Below are 26,708 nucleotides of genomic sequence, written 5' to 3'. Positions count from 1 at the left end.
CAATCTCCTTCACTCTTCTCTGTCCTAAACTTACATATGATGGCTTCTTGGTAAAGAACTAAGAAGTCTCATGTATATCTAAAGTTTTTTTGTATCAATACTTTTCCCCTCAATGGTTTAGAATACAGTCACTCAAATGAAGCTGATATTCTGCTCTGTTGGCCAAGACATATTTGGGAGTTGGGTAGCAGAGCCCTTTACTAAGTACAGTGGGTTCGCTCTCACTGGATAATTAGAGGTGATGCTGGAAATGAACACATACGTGCCTGGCCATTATATCCTGGCTGGGGATACAGCAACATTGCTGGTGTAGAAAGTCATCATTACTGGACAGGGAACTGGGCAGGTCAAAGGTTCTGAGTATAGATCAAGAGTCAGGTGAAAAGATATCCCAGGTACCCAGGCACTACCTTCCAGCTATCCCAGCCCATGGGCCTGCTGGGATCTGTATTGTTAGATCTCAGCCCAGCCAATTTGTCTTGCATTCCTTGTCTTTTTGATTTGGGCTTGACAACCTCATTAATATCCTCTGAGGTTGTGCCCTTGCTTCCTGTTTGTATCTGCTTTCCACTTTTCCTGCCTGGCCCTCACCTTTTCACTCTTGTTTCTGACCCTGGTCTTGTTGCCTGCCACTCATCGCCCCCTTTGTCTGAAGCTGGATGTTCTCAGTGAAATGCCGCCAGGGGTGGTTAACACGGCAGCCCTGGCGGAAATCCTCACACTTCACGCAGAAAGACTCACTTCAGTGAGAGGTGACCTCATTCTTTTTCAAAGAAATGTTTATCTTTTTTTATGTAAAATAAAAAACTTAAATTCTCATTGTGGGAAAAATTGGAAAAGTCAGAAAAAAAAATCAAAGGAAAAGCTAGCTCAAGTACCCATTATTGCAATACTGATGTGACTGTTTTGGTGCATTTCCACTTAAAATGTGTACATAGCTTGTTTTCTTTTTGTGGCTTCATTTGGAATGTATGAAAGTCTGCAATGAAAAGAAATCAGTTCAAGAAGTGAGAGCCTTGCTAACAAGTCACTGCTAATGATTTTTTAGCTGGGCATCAATGCATGGAAGAGAACACTTTTGGCATATTGTTTGTTGCTCAATTTGTGAAACACTGTTAAATGTTTAAACATTGGTTATAAATTGGAATTGAAAAATTTTAGTAAAACTGATATTTCAACACATCAGATACCTTAAAGGGCAAAGGAAATACCCAGATGTATCATTATAAACTTAATACACTTAAACCCATTCTGAAAGAACTTCACTGCAAGTTTCACTCATGTAATTATTGATGTACTACTTTTGACTCATCCCAGGACTAGAATGTATTGACCGTTAGCCAGAGTTAATGTGATCCTCAGGACACCAGAAACAAAAGAACACCTCCACACCTGCCTGGGTTGTAGACCTGGTTTCTGACCGGTCAGTTGTCAGGGGGCACATGGTCCTAGTTTGGTTTCTTCCCCCAAGGGGAGTCAGGCCCTGGCTACCAGGCATCAGTCAGACCTTCATAATTTTCAGTAAATGGCTTCCAGGTAGGTTTTTATTTTCATTCTGGTCCCCACGCCTAGCCCACCCCACATCCCCCAGAAATGATTTACCACCTGCGTCTTGCTCAGCCAGTTGTGCATAACCCATTGTCCTGTCATAATGATGTATTGGCCAGATCTGTTAACATTATTAAAAGCTTCTATATGCCTTTTGAATATTTTCTTGAAATTAGTTGAGCATTCTAGAGGTTTCTCACCCACAAGATGAAGGATTGACTACCTAATGGTCTTTAGTAGATGGTTGATTTGGCTGATTTATCATCTCAAACTATGTTTCTGGATCCTCTGTCTGTTAATAATGATGTGACTCTCAGGGCCAGACCCCCTTCTCACCTGGGTGTTTCGGTCACAAACTTTGTGTTCTTCAGGACTCTCTTATCTTGGGTCACTTCCTTGGTTTTACATAACACTCTGGCTTAGAGTTCCTGGTTTTTATTCTCATGGTATAAGTATAATATAAATCATATAAACATATCTTTATTCCATAGACAGACACAGAAAAAACAAAGCCCCTGTATTTTAATAACACATCGCATCTTGTTAAAATCAGTACAAGTAATTATCCATGTCTTACTTGATCAATTCATATTACGATTTCCTTTCTGTACACTTTGTACCATTCTCTTTTGATGAGGGCTATGAACTCCTGGCCTTTCACCAACTTAACCAGGCTTAGAATCTTCTGTTCCAATGGATTAGATTGATTTTCTTTGGTTAGTGGGAGCTCTGTGGGGCCAGTGCCTTTGTCCTTGTAGCACTGTCCCTGACATTATTGGAAATATCCTTGCTTTGTGGTTACAACAGAATGTTCTAGTCCTATCGTAATTATTTCTGCGTTGATAAATCAACTCCCCTCCAAGGAATCCTTTACAAGTCATATGTTCATAATGATTTTTCCTTATTTGATAGATGAGGGGTCTGGATTCTGCTTTTCTTACCGTGCAAAGTTTCTTGAACCATTAAGACAACACCAAGCTGAAGACGGGCCTGCCTCTCCTCTGGGTTGTGGTTGGTGCTCCCGCAGCAGATCCTGTCACGACCGCCCCAGCAACTGTGTTTTCAGATGCAGGGATGATGCTGAAACAGCGCACATTTGGGGCTTGCATTTGTGATAATGGCTATGGTGACCCTACTCCCAGTTAACCGGTTGTCCTGCCAAATGCACTGATTGCTTAGAGAAGAAGCACGCCTGCCATCAGGTGGCTGCCTTGTAGCCTATGCATATAATATGTGTATTTATTATATACATAGTATAATTACATATTGTACATGTAATACAGATTATGTATCTAGCTCTCAGGCTTTCATGCAGAACTCTCTTTGGCTTACACTTTGTGCCCTAAGGGCCTTTGCCTTTTAAAAAACCAGTTGATGACTTATACCAGACTGATGGCATACTGATACCAGTATGATGAACATACTTGCATTTATAAAGAAGCTTCCTATCCTAGAAATAGTTTCTTAACCCAAAGGGCAGGTTCTCCTTTCATGTTCTCAGGAGGGATATGTGGAGATGGCAATATTTGGGATTAAGATGAGAAGGGACAATGATACCTTATGTAGCTTTCAAATCACTCCTTGTTCACAATTCTCCCCATACTCTAGACCATATTCTCTCCTCCTCCTCCTATCCCAAAATAGTATCGGGACTCCATCTTTTTGTCCTACTAAATTCTAAGCTCTCTGAGATCGTGAACTGTGCCTTGTCACCTAACACAGCACATACACATCACTGATGCCAAATTAAGTCTCTAGAGTTCATATTTTTAAATTTTTAGCTGGGTTAACTGAACTAATTGCTCTGTGGAAAGGGTGCCTCAGGATTCTTTTTATTTTTGATTGACTCTTAGGTGAAAAACACTAGATTTTGACATGATACTGGCAGGGGCATATGTGATTAAGATGGAGAAATAATTTGGTTCTCTAGATAAAACCACTTGAAACATGGGGTCAGGGAAAATAGTTAAAGGTTCTTAGTGCAGAAAATGGGGAAACTGCTGTGGTAAGTTCTTAATAGGTTGTTAATTATTATTGGTTATTAATAAAGGACATACTTATTTAACAAGGATCATAGTAATACAAACAAACAAGTATATGCCAGGCACTGTTCAGAGTTCATTTTACAGATGGCATCTCATTTACTCCTCACGGTGTACTTACGTCATACATACTGTTAATAATCCCATTGTATAATGAAAGAAACTGAGGTCACGCAACTAGTATATGGCAGAGTTGGGATTCAAAACCTGGTCGTGTGACACCAGGTCGTGGGTTGTGACTGGCTTCGTCGTTAGCCTCAGAAGGGAGTCACGTTGTTTCCATCCTACTAAGAAAACTCTAAAGACAGCGTCCAACTTGAACCTGAGAGGCACAGGCCTCTCAGTGGTTAATTTTAGGAACTTTTAAAATGAGAAATCACGGAACCTCAGAACTGGAAAGACCTTGAGAAGTTGCTTTTGTCCAGGTCTTCATTTCAGACATGAGAGGACTGAAAGCAGTGGATTATGACTTGTGCAGAGTTACACAACTAGATGGGGCCAGTCTTGCAGCCAGGATACGGGTCCCATGGTCTTTCTGGTTAGCCCCAAGGCTTTGATTTATAAGCATTCATCTCACATGCTGCACCATAAAGTGAACTGCCTAGGATTTGATCCAGAGAAGCTGAAATAAATTCAGCTCCAGCCTTGTGAGTTTGCATTCCATTACTGTAGCACCTTTTAATGTGTATATTGAAAGTAGTGGGAAAAGCCCCTATAGTATTTTTTTTTTTTATTACTTCTTCCAGTGCTTGAACTGATATTATTTGTACAAATGGGAGCACATGGGCTGGAGAGGCTTTAGGTACCGCAGGGCAACCTCTCTGTAACTGGCCTTTAAGCAGTACGAGTGTGCTATCCCTTTGGTGCTATAAGAGCCTCCCTATTTCCCACCAAGAGCTTTCTTCTTAGGGGGAAGCTAAGCGATGATTTCATTAACTTCCTTGGCTTCCTTGGGAATCATCTTAGCCCTTTGTATCGGCTCTTAGGCACGTAAGGTGCTTAAAAAGTTGTGTTGAAGAGCTCCAAGAATTGGTATCTTTTATATTGAACAGGCTTTTTATTTTTTTAAGATCAAGACTTTGGATTTGCTGTCACTTCAGGTAGTGAATGGCCTCATTTGAATTTAAATGCTTATGAAGGAGTGGGCTGCTATAGCTGATTCTTTCTCTCCTGGGAATAGTGGATATGTGCATAGGAAACTGCGCTTTTGAGTAATCTGCTTGGAAGTGCCTCTCACGCAAAAATTTGTTATAAAACTCCCACACAGTGAGAAGTGGCATTTTTAAAAACAGCTAATAATTTAAGCTTCAACAATGGAAGCAATAAATGTTGAAAACTGAAGCCAGATTAAAAATATACGTTCACAATTAAACATTTTGGGTGGAAGTATGTATACACAGATGAGATTTCTAACTGATCCATACCAATTCCAGAAAATCTCTTATTTAAAATCACTTTAAAAGCCAAGATTGTTTGATCCAATAGGTAACTTCTCAGCACCACCTTGTGGTAACTTTTAGTTAAAGCAGAATGTTGGCTTCATTGTAGGATTTATATTAGTATTACAGAGTACAATGGAGAAGTAGAAAGGATAATTAGAAATAGTCACCTAATTTCTTCAGTACCACAGGGGAAAATTAGCACTTTAGTAAAATATAGTTTCTAGTGCCAACAAACTTGTATTATGTGGAAACCTGAAGACTTTTATTTTAGGAACAGCATGGCAGAGAAAAATATTTTTTTATGTAGTAGATATTCCATGCATAGTAATTAAATGAATGGATAAATAGAGGAAATAATGTGAAAACAGTTAACATAAAATTACTGAAGTAGTAATTTAAAAAAAAATCATTTGCAGTAAGCAAGGATGCCATCCCACTGACCACATAGATGAGATGGGATTGGACTGAGAAACAAGTCAGAAGACCACAGCCCAGAATTCACAGGATGCAGCAGAGCCAGGAGCTGCCTTGGGGCTTGCTACAAGCAAGCCAGAAATAAAGAGATCCCCAAAGCCAGCATGAACCTGGAAGCCCTGATGTGAGAAGGCAAGATATGGGGCACCCTTGTGGTGTCGGCCCCACGTTCCCCTATGGTCTCTCTAAGACTGGCTTCTCTCATGGGAACCTGTGGTCAACAATGACAAAAAACAAGTCCCAAGCTCCAGGCTGAGCCCCAGATCAGGAAATGCCAGGCATTTGAGGGAAATCAACCCTCTGAAAGTGGCCTTAGATTCAACAAGAAGAAGTGACAGCCAAGGAATAAAGGAATATATTAAGATAGGTGATATCGGTAGTTTATTCAATGATCTACTTAACAAGTACTTATTCAACACTTCAGTTTACAACAAAAACAAAGATAAAATTAAGAAAGAGGAAAATTGGAGGGGGAACCTGGCTGGCTCTGTCAGTGGATTGTACCACTCTTGATCTCAGGGTTGTGAGTTCGAGCCCCACAATAGGTGAGGAGATTACTTAAGATCTTTTGAAAAATGGGGCACCTAGGTGACTCAGTCAGTTAAGTGTTTGCCTTTGGCTCAGGTCATGATCTCAGGGTCCTGGGATTGAGCCCCATGTCCACCTTCCATCCAGCTTCCTGCTCAGCAGGGAGTCTGCTTCTCCCTCTCCCTCTGCCTTTCCTCCCCCCACCCCAATCCTGCTCTGCTCACTGTCTCTCTCAAATAAATAAATAAAATTTTAAAAAACAAACACCCATAGCATTAAACACTTAACTACAGATAGAAAATTGGTTGTTAGAAGACATTTTATGAATACCTCCTACTTAAATTTTATTGTCACATTTTCAAAGTTTCTTCCATTAAATGATGTGTATATTTTCTTTGTAGAAATTGAAGAGAGAATGATTTTTTTGTCATCAAATCATTATTTTCCTAGAATTCTTTTGCACCTTTGCCATACCTATCCATTTAATTCTGTTTAATTTTGGAGTCTCTGTTAGTACAAAGGGACAGTTGAAGAGGTTGCGGTTTCGTTTGTTCCGCATGACGTGGGCTCCCTCTTAATAGGAATATTTTTTCCATGTCATAATGAGAAGTGGTTCATAAATTATTATAGTTTTGAAAATGTCAGCCTACTAGTTTTAATCCTAATGACTTGTCTGGCATGAACCTTTGGTAATAAAGTCTTCAGAGGCCGTGTAAATAGTTTTATGTCCCTGATTATCTCTAAAGACCTAGAATTTAAACTAAGGAATGTGTCCTGTCTTTCTTGCTTTAAATTATGAATACATAATGCCTATTTTATACTGAAGAATGTTCAGAGTCTAATGTGTTTTCCACCTGTGGGTAAGATATGAAAATCATATTGGAATTGAGTACTAAAATTACAATTACCATATGTTTAAAATGTCATTTATTCTTTGTTCTTTGGTTGTGATTTTGAGGGAAAAGGGGAGAAACCAACGAAAGGTAAACGCACCCCCTCCAAAAAATATTTAAAATTCAAAACTTCATTAATAGGCATTTCGTGGAAGAAAGGGACATGGAACAATCTGTGTTTGAGAAAGTGTTTATCCTCACAACTAACAAAATAACGTTTAAAATTAATAACGTTTTTGGCTATCAGATTTGCAAGATTTTCCCTGATAGTATTCTTTGGTGCAGAGGGACGAAGAAAATGGCGTTGTCATGTATTGGTGATAGAATAAGGTCACACCCTTCAGCCTGTTCTTAGGTTCAGCTAAGCATTCAGTGTCTCCTGACTGCAGTAAACCACGTCTGGTCCTAGTAGCTCAGAAGGATCGAGAAGCCTAGAAACCTGGTCAGATGGCAGGATGGCATCAAGTGCTTACTCTTCAGTGGGAGACTTCATGACGCTCCCTGTAGTTGCCCAGACAGCCATCTGGAAGCCATTTCCTTTGGTATCCCAGGTGACATCTAAGGTGCTAAGAAGTGATATCCCCATAGGGGGGGTACGGGAGCCTCCCTGCTCTAGGGCCTCAGGCCCCAGGAGCGGCTGTCTATTGTAACACCTTCCCAGTGGGCTTCCCAGTTTCCTGCAAGGAGTGTGGGTGTTAGAAGAGGCACCAAACTTGGGAACACCTAAGCCTGTGATACCTGTTAGGTATTTATAGTTCCTTCAAACCATTTATCGATGGGGGGTTATTTTTCTCCTCAGCAACATTGCTCACCAATTATCAGTGTACCTTTATCAGGTTTCTAGAGGAACAGAGCTAGAAAGTTAAAAGTCATATTGTTTCACAGAGGGAAGGGGATTTTGTTAATCTTTGACTCACAAAAAATGAGTGTGATCTCTTTTTTAGAGATCACTGTTTGACTCTGTATATTGGAAGCTTTAATTGTGTGTGTGTCTTTTCAACCCTGCAGTGTTGTTTTTAGGGATTCATTGTAACAAATAAGATGTATGCCAAAGATGTTTCTGTATGTAGGTAGGTTCACTGAAGCATTATTTGTGATGAGGAATAATTAGTGACCACCTAAACGCAATGGGTTAGGAAAAATACACTATGTTCATATTATGAATACTGTGTGAGTTTATGGAATAAGTTTTTCCAGAAAAAAAAGATATCGAGGGGCGCCTGGGTGGCTCAGTGGGTTAAAGCCTCTGCCTTCGGCTCAGGTCATGATCTTGGGGTCCTGGGATCGAGCCCCACATTGCGGGGGAGGTCTCTGCTCAGCAGGGAGCCTGCTTCCCCCTCTCTCTCTGCCTGCCTCTCTGCCTACTTGTGATCCCTGTCACATAAATAAAATCTTTTTAAAAATTAAAAAGACATTGAAAGGGTTTATATCAAAATACTTAGTGTTTAACTCTGATATTCTTCTGTGTAATTTTTATTTTACCCATGAATGACTATTTTTTAACTTTGACCATGTGTTACTTTTCTAAATGATTGTGTTTTACAGAAATGATCAATGAAGGTCATTTTAAATGCAGGCTCCTTAAGTTGAATAATCATACATTTTTAAGAGTTTAATACCATTTAAAAAGCCTCGACCTTGAACTCCTATAATGAAATTTTATGCATTTTATAATCTCAGGTGTGTGTTGATCTTGAAACATATCAAGCCAATGAAATCATTCTCCATTCATTTTCTCATAGAAGTTATTTATAATTTCTAACTTCTAATTAAAATCTCATAAATTATAAACCTATCAAAACTGATAAATAAACACAAGTTTTTTGGTTTTTTTGTTTGTTTGTTTGTTTTAGTTGGTCTATAGAATTACTCTTTGGGACTGAGGAGGTTAGAATTGTTATGGAAAGAAACCGTGGTTTGGTGATTAAATGGGAAAAGCCATATAAGCATATATTTGCACATTTGATAAAATTTAGATGCCAGCCCTCTGCTCTTTTTGTCAAGTTTTGGATAGGTTAGTGTGTGCCATCATTAATTCCTAAGGGGCTTTAAATACACACACACACACACACACACACAATCTATTTTCCATCTTCCACTTAGTAGTATGCCCACATCATGGTTTATCACCACCTCTGCTGATAGTCTTGCCACTCTTTGTTTCAGAAAACATAAAACAAATAGTCCTCAAGGGGTGTGTGGTACTTAAAGGAGTATTGAAAAGGAAAATATAATTTGAGCTGTACTTTCAACAAAATCAGACTCATAGAAAGAGTACCCAAGGAAATGTTCATTGGATTTATTACTGGCTATTTTGTATTAATTGTATTTCTTATTCTCCCTACAAATGGATGGTAGAGAGTTAGTTGACCCTATAGAGATGCCATGTACTGAAGAAAATTGGTCTTTAGGACTTAGCCTATCATTGTAGTCCCTGTCCACCAGGGACTGTTACCTCATGACTCAGTTTCTCCACCTAAAAAATGAATGGACTACATGGGATAATCACTTAGGTCTTTCTCAACTAAAAAAGCCCTTAGGATTTCAGTAATTTTTAATGCTAAGATTTATGGTGATAAAACTTCTGAACTGATAATTTTATGTTCTGTCTTTCAGTTTATACCTGTTCAAACTAGGGATAGCGCCCCAGATCCAGGATTTGTTGGGCAAAGTAGACTTCACAGGTATGACTCCTCATGATTCTTACACTGTCATTTACTAAGAAAATGTATCCATACTTTTCCTTTTGACAGCATCAATTCCCATTTTTCCTCTATATTGATCAGAAGAGAAAACTTTACTGTCTTGTTTGTATTTAACCATTTTCAACACGTGTGGAATGAGAAATAGGCTGACGTTCCTAAGGTTCTTGCTCAGGAATGCCCCAACTTCATGATGAAGACACTTTTTTCCTTTTTTTTGGATAAATAATAGCATGGAATTTTTAATATTCTTTAAATAAGTCTCGAATTTCTGGGAGAGAGATCGTGGGATGAAGACATTTCTTATCATATTCATTCCTGTTTCCATCTCTGTGTGTTTCTTTGATATTATTTGTTGTTCTTTTTCAGAGGAGGAAATTAGTAATATGAGAAAGGAACTTGAGAAATACGGAATTCAGATGCCATCTTTCAGCAAAATAGGTGGGATTCTGGCTAATGAACTGTCAGTGGATGAAGCTGCTTGTGAGTCTATTTAAAATCAGAACTTACTACTGACATGAGTCTTACTTGTACTTCATTATTGATTTTGGTTACAAGAAAGAGAATATTTAGAAGATGCTTTCAGCCCCCTTTTGAAGTTTTTATTGTAGGTATTGGAGACGGTTAAGTTGAGCATATGAGAATATAACCATGTAATTGATTTAGGCTTCAAACATCTTCTTGTGCGATGTGACTTAGAGTTTTCAGAAATACCTTTATTCCAAATGCTTCTTTGCTTTCTGCATCATCAGATTTAAGTGGTAGAGAACATTGCTATGTTGTCCTCTAGTGTTGCCAGTTCAATTCCCAGTATCATTTGGAAACAAACTGGTACTTTAACAGTGTCCACACTCCCCCCTTCATCCTTTGAGGGTTGACAGCGCTTAGTTCATTTTAGCCATTCATAAATTCATAGGGATTACATGGCAGATGCTGAGACAGGACCTAGGCAGGATGGGCAGGGGTGGAGACATTGTCAGAGAGGTGCTCTGTGAAGTGTCTGGGGTGTCATTTTGGCCCTTTTAACTCGAAGCCAGAGAAGAAAGTAAAACTGCTGACGTTCATGCAGTGTCTGTGCAACTGTCCTTGTTGTCTCTGGCTCATGAAAATCATTTTTTTTTTCTTTCCAGTGCACGCTGCAGTTATAGCCATTAATGAAGCTATTGAAAAAGGAATAGCCGAACAAACCATTAAAACACTAAGAAACCCAAATGCAGTTTTAACTTTAGTAGATGACAGCCTTGCACAGGAATACCAGAAGGAACTCTGGGAAGCCAAGAAAAGGAAAGAGGAAAATGCAAGACTGAAGGTATTTAATAAGATTCTCAGTAATATGGCTCTGAGTGGTAGGTTTGAAAAAGCTTTGATGTTACCAGTGATCATTTTAAATCACCTGGCAGTGGTCTCTATAGCCATAGGCAGTTGGCTTGGGTGCAGTGTAAGGGTAAAAACAGACCATGCACTACGTAAAGAAAAGAGGTTTCCTTTCGTGCTGATTCTTACAGGTTATAAGGGTTGAAGGTCATGTCATAAACATATGACTTTACTAGGAAGTGTGGAAGTAGCAGCTCACTATCTTCCCTTGTTCAGCCTCACCTGCAGACCTTGTATTAGCCAAGTTACCTGTAGATTTGTTAGTAGAGGTTCATGACTTGGTATGATGAAGTGGGAGCTGATGTTTTTGAATTCACTGTCCTATCTGGCCTTCCCTCCTCTGTAAGAAGCCTGACTCTGCCTTCTCAGCTAGCATGACTGAAGACTTTCTTGGTGTGCCCAGCTTCCAGTTCCTGGCCATCTTTCTGCTCCTTAACATCTTGCCCCGTCAGCCTCAGCTCCGTCATCAGAACTTTCCACTCAATCTCGCTGCCTTTTCTGAGCTGGTGGCTTCTGCCCACATGTAGCAGGCTTGCCCACCCTACCTGCTGGCCTCCCATGGTCTTTGGTGCCACAGCTCTGCTCTGCTTCTCTCAGTGTCTCTTCTCAGAGTCTCCTGCCTCTGCCTGCGGGGATTCTTTTAAGGTCTGGCCTTGAGTCACTTCTGTCTCTGTTCTTCCTCAGACAGGCTCATCCATATACTGAGGAAAGCGGCTGTCAGTTTGCTATGAGGCCCCTCGAGGGGTCCTCCAGGTGACTTCATCTCTGTGCCATGGGCCTTGCCCCTCACCATCTAGGAAGAGTGCTTACCTCTACCCTGCCCTTCTCACACATGTGCCCTTCCCTGACTTGCCACTGGAATGACTCCCACGATGTTTCAGAACACCACCACCTCCAACCCTCTGTATCACTGCATTCTGTTGCCTCGTCTTGCCAGGCTTACTTCTGTTCCACACCTTCTAGTCTTGCCACTCTGGACCCAGCCTCACATGTGACCCCATGCACTTGTGACCTCCTCCCATTCTGCAAGCCAAACCCTCACAGACTTAGAGGTTTCCAAATTAATCTTTAACTCCAGATTGGATGTCAGGCCCCAGAAAGCTCCTTGGATTCCCTACTGCCTACCTATGGAGTTAAGTACAGGTCCTTCACTTGACCTTAAAATGCCTCTGAGGGGCACCTGGGTGGCTCAGTGGATTAAAGCCTCTGCCTTCAGCTCAGGTCATGATCCCAGGGTCCTGGGATCACGCCCCACATTGGGCTCTCTGCTCAGCAGGGAACCTGCTTCCTCCTTTCTCTCTCTGCCTGCCTCTCTGCCTACTTGTGATCTCTCTCTCTGTCAAATAAATAAATAAAATCTTTATTAAAAAATGCCTCTGAAATGCCTGCCCAACACCTTATATTTCTGGCTAACCTTGGACACAAACTCTATGCTGTAGCCCAATGTGCCAAGCCATCTCACCTTTGCAACCAATCCTGTCGTCTACACTCTGCTCTCAATTCTGCCTTCGTAACTAATTGCTCCTTTCCTCCAAGCCCTCCTCAATTGTTTTCTCTTATTCAAGTGTTATTTCCAACTGACTATGTACTTCTCCTCTAAAATGTATTCTGTTCTGTGTATATTTATTATCTATGGTGTCAATTTTATTAGACTGGATCAAATGAAATTGCCAACATTCCACTGACTTGGATCTACAATAAATGGTGATATGGTCAAGGGGTCCAACACGATGTTTGCCACATTAGATAGTTAGGCCCTCGCAGACAGTGGGGCTGCTGTTCATCTTTGTAATCTTTGCCAGGCGTACCTAACCCTAGTGCCCTGCACAGAGCAAGCAATTTTCGATGCCTATATTGAATTCAAGTGAATATAAGTAAACGGATTTTCTCACTCTTTGCCTTTTGCTTTTGAATACTGAGCTTTGGAAATATTTAATTTAACCTCAGGAATCAGTGAAGACTTTGTTTTGTAGAATAACTGTATTTCAGAAGAAGAAAGAGATGCCTATGAAGAACTGCTGACCCAAGCAGAAATCCAAGGCAACATCAATAAAGTCAACAGTAAGTAATGGCTTGGACAAGGGAAGTGGATACGCCAGAAGACACAAATTCTCCTTGTCAGAATCTCACCAAAACTCTCCACTGGTATCCTTGTAAAACTGCCTTATGTGATGAAAATTCCTCTCAATGTCAGTGTTGTGCTTAATTATGCCAGGTTGTCCGGCAGTTCCCCATGGGAATTTTGGGTGATCTTGCCTCCTCCCGGCATGCAAAACATCTCAAAGTATCGTGAAGCTGGTTTAGCTATCCCTTCCTGTTTTATCTTAGGTGCAGTGTATGTCCTCTTTTGAACCTGTCCCTCACTGGGCTAATATGGAAGGCTCTTCGGTAAAAGATTATGACTTAGGGCCTGTCGTTTCTTGCCCATGATTATGTGACAGCATTTGGAATTGGAAATGTGTTGTTGACACCTCTGCTCTTTACCACTTCCCAGTCATTAGTCTGCAGTTTGTAAGAATTATTTCCTTACGGCTTGTATAGTTTTTTGGCAAGTGAACGAGCCTGGATAGGCCAATGAAATGGCACGGTGGTAGGTTTGATTCCCATGTCCCTGAACCTCTGTGGAGCCTCACAGTTCAGTTCCTCTTTGTACCCATTTCAGTTGTGTGATTATAAAGAACAGAAACTCAGGTAATTAAAATGAGCGTATGCAAGTTCAGAGAGATTATTAGTCTCCTCTCCCCTCTCTTATAAAATGTGGTTTTACTTGAAGCAGTAAGGAATTCTACCTGACATTTATTTTCCCTAGGGCAACCTAAAGAGCTCTTACATGCCCCAAAAATGAATATGCGAAACACATTTAGCCCACTTAATGAAACATGTGAACCATCAGCCAAATTTAAACTTGGGAATATCCACTAACTATAAGTGGATATTCTAAGCTATGTCTTTGATTCAGGCTCCTAGATGATTTTTGAATGTTCTTAACACCTTCAAAGAAACTGTAGGTTTTACCCTGAAGTTTGCTCCCAAGTTGCTGGTAAAGACCTACCCAGAGGGTCCAAACAGTAATCAAGGAGGCCCAGAGAAAATTGATATAAACATCTAGAAGTTAACCACTGAGTAGGTTTGAGAACTTCCCTCACACACAAAACTGCTGAGCGCGCCCCGGTAACTTTTTTTTTTAAGCGAACACCTTAACATTGTCGAATGCGTGTTCCTCTTCTTTTATTCTTATTTAATTTTGAATGTATTAGTGATGATACATGAAAGACAATTTGAAGTTTCTGCTCTGTTTGAAAGGTGAGAATTTCCTTAGGTTTGACAGAAATGAATCGCAGGAAGAAATTAATATTGCCAGCGAGACAGCTGAGGTCCATACACTCAGTGAAGAAATGATTTCATAACCTTTTGCCATCCTTTATTTTTGAAAAGTTTATGACCACTAAGATAGGTTCCTTCTTCATTTTAAATAAAATGCCTTGTCTACATGTTTTAATACTTACTGACATAATTTTCTGACCACCGATTTAATGCCATGTTGCTTATGCATTTTTAAATAAAAGGCATGAGATGATTTGCACTAATGCATAACCAGATTAAATTATGCAGGACATTGCGGTGTTTGATGGCTTTAAGTGTGTAGAACATGATGATTCTGAAGTTTTTTAATCTCTTTCCATCTGAAAATTTATAGTTAAGTAGAACTAAGAAGAGTCTTGAAAAAACAATAAAGTATATTTTAACCAGTGACATGACAATAAGACAACTCTATGCTTTAAAATATACAAGTATAGCTATATGACAAGTTTTTGTCAACCCTGTAGGTTATTATACTAAAACGTTAAGGTGTCTATGTTCGTAATTGCCAGAGAAGTGACATAAAGGACAGTTTTGACTGTAATGTCACCGGATCTGTTGGCGTAAGTTTCAGCTTTGTTTGACCTACAGTCATTTAACTTGGGATTTGGCCTATGCGTCCCATTCATTACAAGACATACTCTGTAAAGACCAGGGCTGGACGTTTGGTTAAATGCAGAGTATAAAAGAGCGGGAGAACTCACTTTATTATTACTATTTTTTTTTTTTTTTTTAAGTAGAAGTGGTTCATAGAGAGTGTCTTAAGGGTATGATTTCCTGGTACTCTTTTACCACCCAGTGGTGCAAACTCACAGAATGGGGTTTTCAGAGGAGAAGCAGGATCCCATCCAAATTAATGACAGATACAGCTGAGAGGCCTCAGCTGGGTGAGGTGACTTTCTGAGAACAGCAGAGGCCATAAATGTCCACTGACCTTCCTTTCTGGAATTTTTTGGTTGGACATATCAATTCTTAGAACAGAAAAATAGGTTTGTGTTCTTAGAGTCCTTTAGAATACGTTTAAGTTTTTGATGCGTATAACTAAGAAGATTGCTTTAGCTGTTTTCCTGCTATTGAATGATATGTCTCAGGAGAAAGGTTATGGAGGGTAGCTCCTTGGGAATGAGTTACAGAAGATAAATTGTCATCTGCTAAAAGGCTTAGAGTAATCTTAGCTGCAATCTAGTCATGTGTCAAGGAGACAGACTAACCCTTGAAAAGCTCTAGAAATCTATGGGTCTGTGTTATTTCTACTATCCTGAAATGTTGTTTTTTGGGGTTTTGTTTTTTTTTTAAGATATTATCTATTTAGAGAGAGTGCATGAGTTCTGGGATAGGAGCAAAGGGAAAGGAAGAGAGAATCCCAAATAGACTCCCCACCCAGACGCAGAGCCTGACACAGGGCTTGATCCCACCACCCTGGTATGCCGTGAACCGAAATCAAGAATTGGATGCTTCACTGACTGAGCCACCCAGGTGCCCCTGAAACCTTTATGGGGCAAAATGCTGCTGTTTCTGTCCAGTTTGCTGTTGCCTGGTGGCAGAGTCGATCGCTCATTCTCCCAATTGATTAGCAATTCTCATCCTGTTTTCTGAAAACGATGAGGAATTTACTGTTTCAGGCATCCTCAGTTTAGTTATTAGAATTCAACTCTTGGGCAACCCTCGGGGGCCCCCTCCCTCTTTAAGAGCTTTATACTGTATCATTCAATAAACCTTACTCTTAGTCAATAAACCTTGCTTTGCTGCCCTTCCCCCCAATTAATTAATTAATTCAGGTCTTCATAATCTGAACATTGCAACTGGTAGAGATCTCACAGAGCTTATGATCTAAACCAACACATTTCTGTGATCAGGTTTTTGTTTTGTTTTGTTTTTTTAAGGTGAAGAGATACTGGCACAGACTTATTTAATCATAGGAAGTTTGGTTATAATAGTTTTTTAAAAAACACATCTGAAATGATTTTTTTTCTTAAAAATCACACTTCAGATTGCACAAGAGGTGAGGGGAAAGTTTCTGAGAAAAATACTGTCCAGGCACCTGAATGGCTCGCTCAGTTAGGTGTCTGCTTCGGCTCAGGTCATGATCTCAGGGTCCTGGGATGGAGCCCTGCGTTAGGCTCTCTGCTCGGCGGGGAGCCTGCTGCTCCCTCTCTCTGCACCCTTCACTCATGCTCGCTCTCTTTCTCTCAAATAAATAAAATCTTAAAAAGAAAGTGAATAAGATGGGATTGCGAGGGAGACAAACCATAAGAGAGTCTTAATCTCACAAAACAAAAAGGGGGGTATGGATAGGGTGGTGGGGTTATGGACATTGGGGAGGGTATGTGCTATGGTGAGTGCTGTGAAATGTATAAGCCTGATGATTCACAGACCTGTACCCCTGCGGCTAATAATACATTATATGTTAATTTAAAACAATGAGAAATCCCCTCAGTATCACGCGGCACTGTCTCCCAGTGCTAACTGTGGGTTTCAGTGGTGCTGCTTCAGAGGGAGGACACAGCAGTAGGGCAGGACTGGCTTTGGGTGTTCACAGAGCTTCAGTCTCCTTGCAAAGGCAGTACTGATACACAAGGAGCATTCAAGAACAATGCCTATGGGATCTATATGGCCCAGCTCTAAATACTGTGGGGTTCCCCAAGATGTGAAATCCTCAGGGACTAGAACAGTGGATGACATGAGACCAGAGCTGATCCCAAAGCACAGGGTTTTGCAGGGAAGACAGGAGGGATCTCATGACTCCAGCTTTCTCAATGCTGAGCGCCTTTCAGGGACTTTCTCCAAAGACTGGATGGCCCTCCAGTTACTGTGTTACCACCTTCAAGCTTTCACCTGTCCTCCAGCAGCAGCTTTTCAGAGTTCATGGAAGGGGACTGCTTAGATTCTAGTCCTTGGAAAGATGGGATGCTTGGGGCAAATAGCAGGGCAAAAAGCGGACATTCTGACGAAATGTGACACTCCCAACCTCCACTCAGGGCTGGCTGCCGTGGACCACATCAATGCCGTCATTCGGGAAGGCGACCCTGGGAACACGCTGCTTGCACTGAAGAGACCGGAGGCCCAGCTGCCTGCTGTTTATCCCTTTGCTGCTGTGATGTATCAGAATGAGCTTTTCAACCTCCAGAAACAGAATGCCATGGTAAGTCTGGGGAGACTCCAGTCACAAAGATGTTAATTCTGGGTCGAAGCTATGAGGAAGGATGTTTAGGGAAGGTGAATGGGGCACAGAGTCTTTAACTTGTACCAGTCCCTATTCCCCTGGTCTCTGTGTGCTGGGTCCAGGACTGCCTTCCTCGTTGACTCCCACTTTTCATCTCCATGAAGAGTCTGCATGGTGAGGAAATGCAGGTAGCATTCGACACAAACACACTGAAAACAAGTTGTTCTTATGCTCTGATTTTTGAAGCACTTTGGACAAATTTGTTAACTGTGCTGAAATTTTTAAAAAATATTATCATGGTTTTGAAATAGAATACTTAGCTATGAGTCTGCATTTCTAGAAATGAAGAACATTCGCACCATGGCTTTAATTTTTGTAAACTGGGTGCTGGTTAATATGAGAATGGTATTAAACAGTAATATATAAGGTTACAGTAATTAAAACCATGTGTACTAGTACAGGATTAACCCAAACAATGGAGCAGAATAAAAAGTACTGGAAACAGATCCAAGAATTGAATGTATGAGAATGCTAGTATTTCAAAAAGGTGGAGAGAAGAATGAAATCCTTACAAGTAGTTAGCTGTTTGAAAAAGAAAACGTGACCTCGCTACACATATCAGAATAAATTCCCAACATAAAAAGCTAAATGTAAAAAAGTGACTTAGAAAAATTGAAGTTCTAGGGAAATGTAGAAGAACGTTGGATCTTAAAAATCAGAAATGGGGGGCCTGGATGGCTCAGTCATTAAGTGTCTGCCTTCGGCTTGGATCATGATCCTAGGGTCTTGGGATCAAGCTCCGCATCGGGCTCCCTGCTCCGCAGGAATCCTGCTTCTCCCTCTCCCACTCCCTCTGCTTTTGTTCCCTCTCTAGCTGTCTCTCTCTCTCTCTGTCAAATAAATAAATAATATATTTTTAAAATAAAATTTTAAAAAAGTTTAAATTTAAAAAATAAATTAAAGCAGAAATGTTCTATGAAAAAAAGGGAGGAAGGGAGGCCAAAAGCATGAATAGCCAAGTCACAAAGATCGGCATATACAATGACAGACACACACAAACAGATATTCAAACTCAGACAGAGGGAAATGTAAATTAATATACTGTTGTTTTGGGAAGTCAGATCGGTAGCATTGAGAGATCTAACATAGCATAGGCATAAATTCGAGGCAGCAGGTGTCTCCTCCATGGACACAAACCACATGTTTAACAACAGATTGCATACACTAATATCCAGTGGAAAGAATGAGATTAAAACATCATTATCTAGAAGAGTTTTTTATAATATGAAATTTCTGTTTAAAGGAACCTCTGTAAATGTTTGTATGAATTAAAAATAAACAGATATACACTAAACGGCTTGGGTGAGAGGATTTGTTTTCTTATTCTTGCTTACCAAGACTTCTTATTTTCTAAAGAGAAAGGTACTATTTTGTAAGAAAAGAAAAATAGGGCATGTTCTGAAATTGCACTTAAGCTCTTGTTTTCTAAATAGAAAGGTACTATTTTGTAAGAAAAGAAAAATAGGTCATGTTCTGAAATTGCACTTAAGTTCTTTCATTAGTAGTTTTTCTTCTGCACCACCAGCTTTGAACCCCAAGGCTGCTCGTACACTAGCCCGTCATTCATCCCTAACTGGTCAATGATCAGCCTATGATGCTCCAGCCCTTTGTTTTTCCTTGTTTTCCTTGCCTTGCTGCTGTATACCATGTTAGATTTTTGTGGACAATTACTAGAAGGAGTAGAAGAGGTAGATCTCAAATGATTCTACCGTGCTTTTTTACTTATAATTTTCTACCTCCCTTATGTCTTTAACTTGTAGTTAATATAAGAAATTTGGATCAAATTTGCTTACATGCTCCCTGTAATAACCCTTTCTTCCCATTTGTTCTGGAAGGTGAAAGTATGCCTTGTTACTCTAAAATCCATTGCTGTGGGTTACCTATGGAGATCCAGAAAGCTATAATGCATTTTAATATAAATATTACATTGTATATATTAAATACAGAAAATATCCTAAACGTAAACACAGTTATCAGCATTTTTTTCTATTCATTTTCTGCTGTTCCTTCAATATATGGAAGAAATATATGTTCCTTCAATATAATGGAAGAAATAACCTTTTTGAAGTTGGGCCGAGTGAGTATAAAATGGTTAAATGGAAGAGAACATTGAAGGGGGAGGGTGTTCAAAAGTTTCATATGTGGTTTTTAAAATTATATTTGACTATACAATGTTACCTTACTGTCAGGTATACAAGATAGCCACTTGGTTATGCTATATGCTATGCTCATCACAAGTGTAACTACCATGAGTGTGTTTTTTTAAGCCAAATCCAAAATTATAAAACATACGTGCTTTACTGACTTCACATTTCTTCAAATATCCAGACTTCATAGTATGTTTTAAGACTTCCATCCAATTATTGGTACGTCTGGGTGGCTCAGTCAGTTGGGCATCTGACTTATGATTTCTGCTCAGGTCATGATCTCATGGACTGTGAGATCAAGCCCCACATCAGGCGCCATGGTGGTCATAGAATCTGCTTAGAGATAGTCTCCCTCTGCCCATGCCCTGCTTGCTCATTTAAAAAAAAAAATTTTTTTTTCTACAAAATTATTAAAAAGTGACTCAGAATAAATTTTGGAGGGGACTTGAATTGATATTCTTAGCTTAATGATTTTGGTTTACTTTTCTGGGGTTATAACTTAGAGGTAAAATTCTCCCCTTTTCCTTATCTTTAATTTAAACTAAAAATCACTACTGAAAAATCTTAACCTCACACTCTCAGACAGTGACAGCATTGTCTAATCCTTCATTTAATTATTTGGTAAGTCTGAGCCTGTATGCAGCTAATATAACCAATGGTGGAAATCAGCTAGGGGAATGCAGATGTTTGAGGAATCAGAACCATTGCTTGTCATTAATTCTCTCCTAAAATGACCAGCTAAGAAAAAACCCAGACCCCACTCACCTCTTCTTTAAAGCCAATAAAAAACAGGTGGCCATTGAACCTTCTCTCTCCTGGGGTCTCAAAATCTTCAACATTTCTTTGTTCTTTGAAATACATGTCCTAAAACCCCATCACATACATGAGGTGTGTGATTGGGGAAACTTGGATTGCATGTATTTTCCAACAGAACTACTTGGCCCACGAGGAGCTCCTGATTGCAGTGGAAATGCTGTCTGCTGTTGCTTTACTAAACCAGGCCTTGGGAAACAGTGATCTTGTATCTGCACAGAATCAACTCAGAAGCCCAACAATAGGCCTCAACAATCTGGATGAGTCCTATGTAGAACGGTAAGGGAACATCTTCTAAGCCTCTTTTAAATACAGAAATGTGTTTGGCAGATCTCACAAATTGAAGATTCGCTTCTTGCTGAAGAGATCCATGTATCTGTACTCAGTTCCTCAAGAGCTAGACTACGTTGTAATATGAGTCCCTCCCTCCCCCCTTTTCTTTTTTTACAATATTTCTTTTAAGGGGAGAAAGAATCTAAAAATGACCATGCTGTGACTATTACACACTGACGTTGTCTTTACCAAAGGTGATGCGATAGGCTAAAAATAGAAGAGCTATTGAAAACATACCTTCCCTTTTTTTTTTTTTTGGAGACCACCAAGTGTAGAAGAGTTGGAAGAAATTTTAATAATGATCCAGTCCAATTATTTTATTTTACTGATGAGGAAACTAAATTTGGGTTTATGGACCCACAGCTGGGCAATTGAATCCCAAAGCCCATTGTTTTGATTGTTAAATCCAAGGAATCCTGAGACCACCGTGGGTCATGGCAGTGGGTGACAGTCTTAGTATCTTCCATGCTACTAGGTAGTACAGTTGATGGTATGAAACACTAGAGCAGCTCTAGAGAGAAAATTAAGGGGCCAGAATAAGGAGTCTCTTAGAGATTCAGTAAGACAAAAGCCCAAGTAAAAGGAGTGATTTGCGGCCTGGATACTTGTTAACCACTAGGGGGCGATATCTACCCAGATCCTGACAAAGCTCTTTTCAGATAACCGATTCCAGCCAAACTGCTTAAATAGACATTGGATCATTCTCTTGGACCATACACAATTGTACGAGAAAATTTAAGACTTTAAATTTTTTTTTAAATACTTGACTACTTGTCTGAATAGAGAATGGCCCCAAATTAGTGGGACAGAGGATTTTCTGGTTTGGTTTTCTTGGAGAAACCACTCTTCTTGTTCAACTTAAATGTGGCCACCTGATAAATCTAACTCCTGAGTCTATTCCCAAGGTATTTATTTCTTCCTTTACTATTTATAATGGAACTGTTGTCTTCCTCAGGCTTAGAAACCTCAAGTTCCACTCGTTTTCCTCTGCCAGCCAGTCTGTGTGTGTAACATCTCTGCACAATGTTGCTGTTTCGCAGCTACCAACCAATTGGACTTGTCATTTTTGCTTCTGTGATAACTTCCAAATTGGCCCTCCTGTGTCTTTAATGTCCTCCTTCATTCTCACCTAACGGCTTGGCTGCTGCCCCTCAGTGCTTGAGTGGAAGACAGAGCTGGTGAGCTCATCACTTCCTTATGAAGTTCACAGCCCAGCGGGGCTCTCATGGGATGTCTTGGTGGGGTAATTGTTACGACTGTCCCCCAGATTGCACATCCTGGCCACTGCCCTCTAAATAACTGCCTCCTTCCAGATCACTAATGTTGATTACCAAAATTCCTTCCTATCTGTCCCCCAATTTGCAAATAACCCATCAAGGAAATGATCTCACACCCCACTTGAGAATCACTTTTTTTTCCAAGTGGAAAACCACAGATACAACCTCAGAGTTCAAGTATTCTATTTGGGAAACTTGAAAAAAATTGTTCATTTTAATCACATTTTTGGAGTTTGACTTAAGCACCTTCTGGGTCAGCTGAAAGATGAGTACCAACATGAGATTTCAGGGTCCCCTTTGGTTCTTGGACTGACACCTGATGGACTGACATTGTCTGCTTTTTAACCCAGTTCCTGGAAGCCCAAGTTCTCAGGTTTTCAAGTTGAAGAAATGGGTTCCATCACGGCTTTTCCCAACAGTTGTCCAAGTTATTCATTGCACTATGGGTGGGGGCAGGGCCACCTTGATGAAGTCCTATAAAGCATCTACCTGTTTGCCACGGCTTCTACACTTGACCTGTGGTTCCCCAGGAAGACTCTTCTAATTCTCACAAAAGTGATAGAGAGCTGGTATTGGCTCTAGGCATATGCTGTCCCAGATTAATTGTTCCAAAATGTAGCTGTGGTTTCAACGCTCTCCATTTGATTGTTCCTTGTTCTCACATGCAGTAAGAACAGACTCCTTTCTCTGAGCACATCATTCTGACCTTCGCTCCAGCTCTCCTTGAACCTCATGCTTCCATCAGGCCGGATGTGAACACACTGTGTACTTCCTGGCTTGTCTGCTGCTGTACGTGCTCCTCTCACCCCTGAGAATGGGGTGCCTATCGCCTCTCCTGGCACATGACCGGAGCTCCCCACCACAGAGGATGCTGTGGTAGCATCACATTATTTCCATGTTTCTCCCCACCCCCAGTAATGTCATCTCTCCGGAGAGAACTAGCATGATGTGATTCAAGGAACACAGATTGCATCGGGGCCAAAAATATCTGAGTCTGACTTTGGACAGCCTTTCCTCTTCATCTCTAAAGTGCAGAAACACCTACTCTGCATCTGCAGAACAGCACTGAGGGTTAAGTGCTTGGTTTGGTCCCTGTGTCAGGGCAAGTGTTTCACCACTAGGTTTTTCCTTCCACTTCTCCTTCCTCGGAACTTTGTGATTTCTCCTCTTAAAGACTATCTCTTACGGCCTTTTGTGTGCGCTGCTTTTATGACCTGCTTGAATTTTTGTCTTCTTAACCACTGGACAGAAAGCTCCTTGAAGTAGAGGCTTCACCTTGTTCATCCGAGACCCCTGCTGTGTCTGCCACAGGCTTTGCCCCATTTGTTTGATGTTAGTATAGATCTGCTCAACTAAATTGGAATTGTAATCTCAAAGCTTGAGAAGTCTGTTAGAAATGTGGTGTTATTGGTCTGTCCACAGCCACCAATGAAGAGGGCTCTGGGAGACATGGAGGGAAGGCCTTGGACCTCTCTGTAAGGGTGAACCACAGAGTGTTTCCTATAGCTGATGCCTGGGGGCTAATACATGGGAAAGACTTTGCAGCTCTGTTGTTTACTCCTAAAATCTCTTCCTTTGGCTACTGTTTGTTCATCTCTAAAGAAGTGATGGGCAGTGGTGGGGTTTTCCCCATGTTCATCCTTAAGCTTTCTCATTTTATTCCCATTGGATCATCATTTAGATGTTAAGCACATGAAATGTCCATAGGGATTTTGCACTTGCTTACAGAATGGTCTCTGTCCAAAAGGGATGCTAGGGAGTGCAAGTTGACATTTTGTTATTGTTACTCAATATTACTGTTTATGTATTACTAGTGCAACAGAGTGTTTCTTAGGCTTATAAATTTTGGTAAGGTGAAATCTCAAATGTGACTGTTAGCCACTTTCAGGCCTGAATTTGATGATGTGTTATTCAGCCACAGATAAAAGATCATCACTACCACTTTCTATTTTGAATGTTTTTTCTCTCTCAAGCTACCCCCTGTGGACGGCACCCGCGTGCTACCATAAAGCATGCAGAATTTGGAGAAAATCGGTCACAACCAGGAAACCAGTTTTAAACTTCCTGTGGTGTTACTTTTTCTAACCTCTGCTGTTAGCAATCCAATGGTGTTACTCTGAAGTCCAAATGCAGGGGCATCTGGGTGGCTCAGTGGGTTAAAGCCTCTGCCTTTGGCTGAGGTCATGGTCCCAGGGTGCTGGGATGGAGCCCTGCATCGGGCTCTCTGCCCAGCAGAGAATCTGCTTCCCTTCCTCTCTCTCTGCCTGCCTCTCTGCCTGCTTGTGATCTCTGTCTGGCAAATAAATAATAAATAAAATCTTAAAAAAATAAAAAAAAAGAAGTCCAAGTGCATAGTGAAGAAGTATGTGGAGGATTGGCCTTTATTTCCCTGATGTAATGCAAAAGCAAACTAAACTATTGAGTTTCTCTACTTGGGTTTAGAACAGCTCATGTTCATTTATGTTTGTAACATTGGTTCTGTGATTTTTTAAATGGGGGAAAATGACTCTTAAGAAACGGGTTTCTTAGTACCATATCAAGATGGGTAATTTTCTTCCCTAAAACTTCCCCAAACAGGACAAGTAATTGAAGTGGTTGACCAAATCCTCTTTGCCAGAGGGTTGTGCATAGTGAGGAGGGTGAAGGGTGAGAAATGAGGGGCCAAGAATGCCATAGCAGTGAGCGGACACAGAGGGAGGGTTTTGGGTAGCTGCTGTGAAGCCTTAGGAGAAACAGAGAGGTGAGGACGGACTTGGTAGTATTCTCATTCACCTCCCATACTGCGTCTTCAAGAAAACATACACTGAAGGGGCGCCTGGATGGCTCAGTGGGTTAAAGCCTCTGCCTTCAGCTCAGGTCATGATCCCAGGGTCCTGGGATCGAGCCCCGCATCGGGCTCTCTGCTCGGCAGGAAGCCTGCTTCCTCCTCTCTCTCTGCCTGCCTCTCTGCCTACTTGCGATCTCTGTCTGTCAAATAAATAAACAAAATCTTAAAAAAAAAAAAAAAAAAACATACACTGAAGATGTATGTTTCTCAGCAAGGTTTCTGGATTTGTATTTTATTTGATTCCTCACTAGACCTCAAGGAAACCCAGCTGGGTTAAGCTTACAGGGGTAAAGGACTCTAAAGTTCAGATTTTGGAAGGAACAAGAAAAATAATAAAAGGAACCCTTGATACAAAGGTTGAGAACCATGGTGTTTCTAAATTTTACCACGAAAAGTTATCTGAAGCCTGAGCAGAGCCAAGGCATGCAAAGGGATGGAAAATGAGAAACTGGGTTGGGGGTTGGTTGTGATTTCACAAAGTTGAAAACTAAGTGTTTGTTTGTTTTTTTCTTTTTGTTTGAGTTAGATATGAGGTTGGGTTTTGAGGCCCTTTCATTAAACAACATTTGTTCATAAAGTATCTATCAAAAAACACCATTATACAAGGGAGCTTGCCTTGTGTTCACAAAGCTGCACAAGACAATTTTGTGTGCCTTTCTGCTCTTAATCGCGTAACATCTACTTTTGGCTATGTGCCAAATTTAAGATGCATGAGATGAACAAAGAATGGATGTTGCTGATGAACACGATCGTTTTCTCTTCCACAGTTACACAAATGCACTACTCACCTTTAAACTGGAAGCCTTATCCCAAGGACAAGATAACTTAAGCTGGAATGAAATTCAGAATTGTATTGATATGGTTAATATGGAAATTCAAGAAGAAAATGACCGTAAGTATAGAACACTTCCCTTCTCTTAGTATAATGAGAGAATAAGGTGTCTTGACAACTTAGTTTCCTAAACAAGGGCTGCAAATTTTTGCTCACAAAACTTAGAAGAGCCCACCCCCCTGATAGGCAAGTATATATTTATATATAAATTTTATGCCTGTAATACCGCACCAATGTATTACATACATTATAAAACATATAAAAAAGACATAAAAGGATAGGATAAAAGTGCATAAATAGAAGTCCTCATGTTTTCTTATTTATTCATACTTCAGAGATGGATACTGTAGAAAATTCAGACTTTCAAGCACTCAACTTTGGCCTTTCATTTGGGCTTTCTAACCTTTGCATTAGGATCACAAATCATGAGGATTCACCATATATCTAGAAATTAGGAACTACCTACATGAATGTGGACAATTCCAGGAGGGTATGTCCCGAAACATGCTTTCAGGGAGGCAAATGAGAAGGAGGCAAGTTGACATTCAATGAATGTCATTATTCAATTCATTATTCATTCAATGAATGTCAACTTGCCTCCTTCTCATTTGCCTCTTGTTTACAAAAACAGAATGAAGAATGGGGGAGGGGGGCTATACAACTCAGCAACCAGTGTATAGTGACTGCTTTTCTGTAGCACCAGCTACCAAATTCAAGTGTCATGCAGTCTTTCCCATCATAAGAACAAACCAGCACCATCATCTTTGGCTCTGTCTGAACTGTTCGATTCATCGGCAACATTTGGATTAAGATGGCCGATGTCACTAACCTCCCGTCCGTCCTCCAGCTTTGACCTGTTTTTCTAACTTGTCCTAAGTTTGCTCAAAGAGCAG

At 40.5% G+C, this 26,708-nt stretch overlaps 1 protein-coding gene across 3 annotated transcripts in view; it reads left to right on the top strand.

Moving 5' to 3' along the window:
* Positions 1-26,708, top strand: part of IQGAP2 (IQ motif containing GTPase activating protein 2) — a 287,935-nt gene that overhangs the window by 159,806 nt on the left and 101,421 nt on the right. For all 3 annotated transcript variants that reach the window (XM_082724767.1, XM_082724769.1, XM_082724768.1), the window contains 7 exons: positions 9,544-9,611; positions 9,999-10,112; positions 10,760-10,938; positions 12,977-13,064; positions 17,342-17,505; positions 20,665-20,825; positions 25,751-25,875. In XM_082724767.1, coding sequence (XP_082580893.1) covers positions 9,544-9,611; positions 9,999-10,112; positions 10,760-10,938; positions 12,977-13,064; positions 17,342-17,505; positions 20,665-20,825; positions 25,751-25,875 — 899 coding nt within the window. The remainder of the gene's footprint in view (positions 1-9,543; positions 9,612-9,998; positions 10,113-10,759; positions 10,939-12,976; positions 13,065-17,341; positions 17,506-20,664; positions 20,826-25,750; positions 25,876-26,708) is intronic.

This window comes from Mustela nivalis (genome assembly GCF_964662115.1).
Source record: "Mustela nivalis genome assembly, chromosome: 3".
In the NCBI taxonomy this organism is placed as follows: domain Eukaryota; kingdom Metazoa; phylum Chordata; class Mammalia; order Carnivora; family Mustelidae; genus Mustela; species Mustela nivalis.
This window is presented reverse-complemented; position numbering and strand designations above follow the sequence as displayed.